Source organism: Buceros rhinoceros, unplaced genomic scaffold (assembly GCF_000710305.1).
Source record: "Buceros rhinoceros silvestris isolate BGI_N320 unplaced genomic scaffold, ASM71030v1 scaffold4050, whole genome shotgun sequence".
In the NCBI taxonomy this organism is placed as follows: Eukaryota; Metazoa; Chordata; class Aves; order Bucerotiformes; family Bucerotidae; genus Buceros; species Buceros rhinoceros.
This window is the reverse complement of record NW_010388866.1, coordinates 23,523-29,885: the sequence shown is the minus strand read 5'-3', so window position 1 is coordinate 29,885 and position 6,363 is coordinate 23,523. Positions and strand designations below refer to the sequence as shown.

The 6,363-nt window shown below is 53.4% G+C and overlaps 1 protein-coding gene across 1 annotated transcript in view; it reads right to left on the bottom strand.

Annotated features, from left to right (window-relative positions):
• Positions 1 to 121: 121 nt before the first annotated feature.
• Positions 122 to 6,363, bottom strand: part of RAB11FIP5 (RAB11 family interacting protein 5 (class I)) — a gene marked incomplete at its 5' end in the record, with an annotated part of 19,342 nt that continues 13,100 nt past the window's right edge. Inside the window, 2 exons of the mRNA XM_010131632.1 lie at positions 122 to 331; positions 898 to 1,090. Of these exons, the coding sequence (XP_010129934.1) occupies positions 122 to 331; positions 898 to 1,090 (403 nt within the window). The remainder of the gene's footprint in view (positions 332 to 897; positions 1,091 to 6,363) is intronic.

Below are 6,363 nucleotides of genomic sequence, written 5' to 3'. Positions count from 1 at the left end.
GAACTCTGCGAACAGAAGCCACTGGAGCCCTCGTGGAAGACGATAGGGGAGTGCAGGGATGTTTGCAGTTTGTTTATTGGAGAAGTGCTCTAGGCAAGTGACGCTGGTCTCTGGGGAGAGGTTACTTGGTCTTGTTTTCCTCCAGTGGGATCTGGAGGAGTGTGGGAGACTGTTCCATGATGCGCACCAGCAGCTGGTCGATGTAGTTCTCCAGTTCATGGATGTGCTCCTCCTTCTTGCTCAGCTCCTTCTCTCTCTGCAGCAGGAGCTGGATGAGTTCATCGTGGGTCAGGTGATAATACTTGGCTGACTGGTCCAGTACGGTGGAATCCTGTGGTAGAAATGGAGAGGAACGTTCAGCAACTGAATGGAATCTGCTGCTCCCTTTAGCATTTGCGAGACACAGCAACAACCAAAGCAATCAGTATTTTCTATGTCTATCCTCTTTTGGAATGTGACCTGCTTGCCTCGACATGAAACAGCCAGGCAACGGCTCTGGGAAGCACCTTCCTTGCCTCTGTCAGGAGAAAAAGCCCTTCAGGCCTTCGATCAGGCAGCTATCGCATCCTGTACCCTTCAGGTCTTACACATAACCAGGCACTCACTCACTCACTCAGTCACTGTACAATAAAACAAAAACCCCAAACCAAAGCAAGCAATGGGAGAAGAACGATGTGATGAGGAGCTCCAGAGACCAGGTCGTGGAGGAAGGGAGGCCAGCAGGAGCCCAGACAACCCGGATCACCAATGTCATGGTTAATACACGTGGTTCTGCTCACATTGCGGCAGAACCCTGCTCTACCTCTTCCACCACCACTTTTCTGCACCTCTCTCACCAACTACAGCCCATCTCAAGCAGGTGGGAACACGGCTCTCACCTCAGTGGCGAGTTCCTACCTTTAACTCCTTTGAGTCTGTTTTCTCCGCATGAGAGGACGGGGCCACAGTTTGGATGCTGCTCGTGGTGACCGTCTTCAGCTTCTCTGGGCCACTGCTCAGAGCAGTCGACAGGCTGGACTTGTGCTGCTGATGCTTCTTCTCACTGGAGCCCTCTTGCACCGCAGCGCTGATGGGTTTCACTGGGTGAGGACTAAGGAGAACAAGGAGGTTGGACAGTTAACACCCTACTGAGCTGAGAAGCGATGCTGCTGCCTCTCCCTATGATTTTTATGGGGGTGGGACCCACTTAGCAAATGGAGTCAGCTCCACACCGCTAAATCCTCGGTGTCTGTGTCGCTCAAAGCTTGCCTGGTCCAAGGAGAGAGGGCCCACAGTGCTCTCCAGCACTGCTTCCACCCAGGGATGAGAGAAGGAGCCCCAGGACACGTGTTCCAGCACCATTTCCACCCAGAGATGAGAGAAGGAGCCCCAGGACACGATGGCTGGGGAAATTCAACTCAGGTTCAGTCTAACTGGAGGCTGCTACATCCCAGAGGGGCATTTTGCTGCCCAGGAGCCCTCAGATTAGTGTCTGGAGTCACCACTGATGCTTCAGGGATGCTCCCGCACCACTCTGCATCAGTTCCTGCACTGCCTCAGCCCCAGAGCTGGGCTCCACCTGCCTGGAAGACACCACAGAATTTGCCCTCCTGCCCCACTAGCAAAAGGGAGGGCAAGGAGATGGTGTCTGGATGCACCTTCTCTGTCATTTTCATTTATTTTTGCCTCACTCTTCACCCAAAAGATCGTTTCCGGGCTTAAACAAAGTATGTTTGATTTTCAGCGTGATGGAAAGAGAAGTGACCTGATGTTGCTTTCCTGCAAGGAACAGGCAGATCTGTGCCCCCTATTCGGGATGAAAACACCTTAAAATCTATGTGGAAGCTCTGCGAAGCCTCTGCACTCATCGGATGCAGCAGGATGTACCAAGCAGTCTCCCCGTCATGCTGACAGGGCACGTGTAGAAGTCGTCCTCAAGCACCGCGATGACTCCTGTCATCCATTTGCTAGGAGAGGACAGCAACAGTAGTCACTAACCAGCTCCAACAGGCCAAAGGATCAACACGTCTTGTCCAAACATGTGGACAGAGCCCAGGGTTCCTGCACAGCTTAAAAGGATGGAGAGGAAGCCCACAAATCTGAGGGCGAGTCCACCGACAGCATCATAGGGTGGACAAGTCGCTGTTTTGCCTGTCAGCCTCAAGCATTCTCCACCCTGGACTAAACCCTTCACCAGCAGAGCTGCAAACACCAGGATACTGTGTTATGGGTGGCTGTCTGTTATGATGTAGGATGGGGTGAGGATGAACTGGATCCCAGGCCATGAAAAATTGCTTGTCCCCAAGTCCTTTAGAGAACCAGAAGTAATGACTTTGCTTTCTTGACCTGCTGCTGGCCTCCTTCCTGGCCCCAAATGAGTGGGGTTCACTGCAGGATCTGGAGAAGACAGCTCTGCTGCCACTCTGGGTCTTATACTCTTCCTCAAAACACAGTCTAGCAAGGAAAGTGGTTGGGGAGCCACCAGGATAGCTCATCACAGCCAGAGCTGAAGATGGTTGTGCCAGGGGAGGTTAAGGGGGGACATGAGGATCAATTTCTTCCCCACTGGGGTTATCCAGGCTTGGCCCAGGCTGCCCAGGGCAGTGGGGAGCTCCTCAGGAGTGGTGGAGTCCCCATCACTGGAGGGGTTGAACAGACATGTCCACGATGTGGTGCTGAGGGACAGAGGTTAGTGGTGACCTGGCAGTACTGGGGAATGTTTGGACTCAATGATCTTGAAGGTCTTTCCCAACCAAAACGATTCTGTGATTCAACGATAAGCAGACCCAGATTCCACCGTCACCTCATGCATCCCCACAGCCAGCGCAGAGACCAAGAGCAAAGCGTGGCTGCAGAAGCAGGTCTGCAGGGCACTGGCTGCTCATCACAGGCACTCAAACCATTTTCACCCTCTGACGGGCACCTCTTTTGGACCAAACTTAGCGAGGCCACTCTACAGAATGAAAACCAGCAACAGCCTTGGGACACCAGTGGCTTGGATGTGTTTTGAAAGCATTTCCCACTGCAAGACTGGTTGCAGGCAGCTTTCAGCCCCGCTGCCAGAGGGAAAACATTAATTTCTGCAGAGATGGAAAAGGTATTAATTAATAATCATCCCATTCCTTCCCGCTGAGTGAAGCAGGGGCTCTGTCCCCTCGCCTCTGAAAACACAAGGCATTTTCCCACCCATGTCCTGCCCTGGGTCGGTCAGCACCATGGAGCAGAGGTTGCTTCACGCCACACAGCCATGTCTGATGTAGCCAAGTCCTGATGGATCTGCTGAGAAGTTTCCACCCGTTTCCATCCCAGACCTGTTTCCATCCATCGGTTGATGTACATGAGCACAACAGGAGAATTAGTCACCCACACCGAGAGCTGCTTAATCCAGGTCTGCATCTCCAAGAGGACCTAAGTCTACGATGAATCTTAAAGACATTCAAGATGGAACATCTCCGGGTGACAGTGGCACAGCCTTGGTCTCTCTCTCTTGCTGTGTCACAGTGCAGCTTTCACCAATGCTCCTGAGGTCACTGGTGGGCACAGTGACTGGGGGTATTTCTCCTACGAGTGTGGTGACATGCTGCAATAGTCTGAGCTCCCAACTGATGGGTAAGTAGCTGCCCAATGGCTGGGCTCCTCCCAGGCAGTGGAGTTCCCAGAGCACTGTCACGGGCTGTCCTTGAGGTTCCACCTATACACAGGCACGTGACCAGAGACACCTTCCCAGTGGTGAAGGCACCATCCCACCCTTCCCCAGAGAGCAGAAAGAGAAACCTCCAGACACTCGATGCTCCAAGCGCCCACCTCACCCAGTGGCAGCAGTTTTGTGGCTGCAGGAGAGCAGGGAAGGACCTGCTGATGCAATGCTGACACATGTTCTTCTGAATTCCCCCACTGCGTCTTCAAATCTGGCACACAAGGAGTTGTTCCAGGAGGTCACAGTCTTCCAAGCTCACTGTGACCAGGTGGAGCCACAGCCAGACTGGGTGGGAGGTGCTGGTGTCACTCAGATACACAAGTCTAAAGCTTGAACCAGAGGACCAGCACAGAGCTGCTCTGGCCGACGGGGAAAGGAACATGGGACTCCACTCCCAGTTTGCATCCCTCCTGAGGAGGCTACATAATCCTGGCACACCAGATGCTCCATAATCCACACCAGGTACCAGCAACTCCTTTTTCTGATGGAGGAGACAGATGTTTTTGTCCCAGCTACACCTTAGCGCCTGATCTAAGTTTCAAGTCTTTCCTTTGTCCTCCCACCTTTTTTCTGCCCTAACTTTTCTTTGTCTACGTGCCACCGATCAGCCTAATAGGAGATGATTCCTCCCACGAGCCAGTCAGGCCTTGGATGGACACTTGGTCAAGCCCAAAGATGAGTCTGAGCACACACTCAAAGACAAAGAGAGCCTTGGGACTACCCTTCTCTCATCGCTTAATTCCACCCTTTGGGATTGCAGGACACTTCTCTTTCCATGGAACGTAACATCACCAAAATTCAGGAGGTTTCTGTGTTAACCTCCAACACGGTTATTTGTAGGAGGATGAATAACCCAGTTAAGAACAATTTGCGGATGTGGCCTCAATAAATTAAAACAAAAATCAGCTCACGGACCTGTCTCCTCCTGGTCTTTGCTCCCAAGGTCATTTTGCACGTCAAACCGACGCTCAAGCCAAAGGATCCCCATGCAGCAAGGCTGGAGCTCAGTTAGTTCTGCTGTCCCCATCCTCCTGCCCAGGGCCATGACCAGTATTATTTTTAGGCTGGACAGGATTTTGTTATTTCAGCGCCCCCAGGAAGCTCCATTTGCCTCCTGCTGCAGATGCGAGGCTGATCAAATAAACCACTGCTAGAAAACCCAGGTCCCCGTGTAAACCATTAAGAGCTTGATCCTTGACACCGTGGACAGCGCGAGCCCATGACAATCCTCTCCTGCCCAGGCAGACCAGGGGAAGATGTACCAGGAAAACTGGGTGAACTGAAGGACACATGCCCTGAACTCAGCATCTTTCCTTCACAGCATTTCTACAAGCCCAAGATTGACCCAGAAGGAAGAACAGCTCCTTCTGTCCTCCGGTGTGCCACCATAGTACCTCCCTTCCTGTTCCCATGATCCTCAAGGCAAAGTCCCACTTGCTCCATAACCAACGGGCACCTTGGCAGGAGAGAAGGGAAATGGCATTTTGCCACCACCCTGGTGAAACCACCTTTTTGGGTTTTCAGCTATGGAGTGAAGAAGGATTTTAGTACCTGATGCTGGTCTAAAAAGGAGAGAAACCAAAGCTGAATTAATGGAAGGGGAAGGGACAGTAGCTGTGCACATGCCGTGAGGGAACTCATGAGGTCATTAACGGCTGGAAGCTCTCCTGGCAGACATGGAAAAGGCACCTGTTTGCAAGCACAGGGAAGATGATGGAGCCAAAATAAGCACCAAGCAAAATGCGGATGCAGTTCTGCTGTGGCTGAATTTTCAGCTGGGACAGGTCTTGGATGTGTCAAACTTGCCTGGGTTTAGGGTGAACACAGGACACCAGTCCTGTGAGAGAGACTTGCCCACCATGATCCAAGAGAGCCAAGGCTGTCCCAGCTGGGCTCTCTGGGACCACAGGAGGGTGAGGAGAAAGGACCTCAGCAACACATGGAGTGGCCTCCTTGGAGTCAGCACAACTATGAGCTGCTGATGCTTAGCCGGGGTCCCCAATAAAAGCAGAAGGGAGACAGGGTTCGTCTCTACCAAAGAACACACCCTTCGCCTTCCCCGGAGTGCTCACCTGGTCGTCTGCTGGAAAAAGGGCTTCTCAGCTGGCTGTGTCTCCCTGGGCAAAACCACGAGCGCTGAAGCTTGTGTGTCACCGGACTGCAGCAAAGGGCGGGACTGGGCGGCTGCGCGGCTGGTCGCAGAAGTGACCCCGCTGCTCGCGGGGCACGCAACAGGGGAAGGGAAATCAAACTGTTTAGGGTTAGTGGCAGCCACAAGGAAAGGGGTGGAGAAGGCCAAGGGCTGGTTGTCATGCAGGAAAGGAGGCTTGTCTAGCGGGTCCTCGGGGAGGTTAGTGGGCTGGAAGCCTTGCCCAAGGGCTTCCTCATGGTGGCTGGTGAAGCTGAAGCCTCCCTGGCCAAGCTTTTCAGGCAGCACAGCTTGAACAGGGAGGGTGTCCGGTGCCTTCTCCACAAAGGGGTTGCTTGGGGCATTTGGGCTGAGTGCCAGCGCAAAGGGATTTCTCGGGGCTGAAGTGTCCTGCTCGTGCCTCTCCTCCGCCCTATCTGGCTTCCAGAAATCGGCCTTCTTGAAGTCTATCCTGCCGTCTGCTGAGCAGCGGCGCCATGGCCCTGCGGGCTCACTGGCAGGGGGGCTGCCCCGCTCTGTCTCCCAAGCTGGGCCAGCC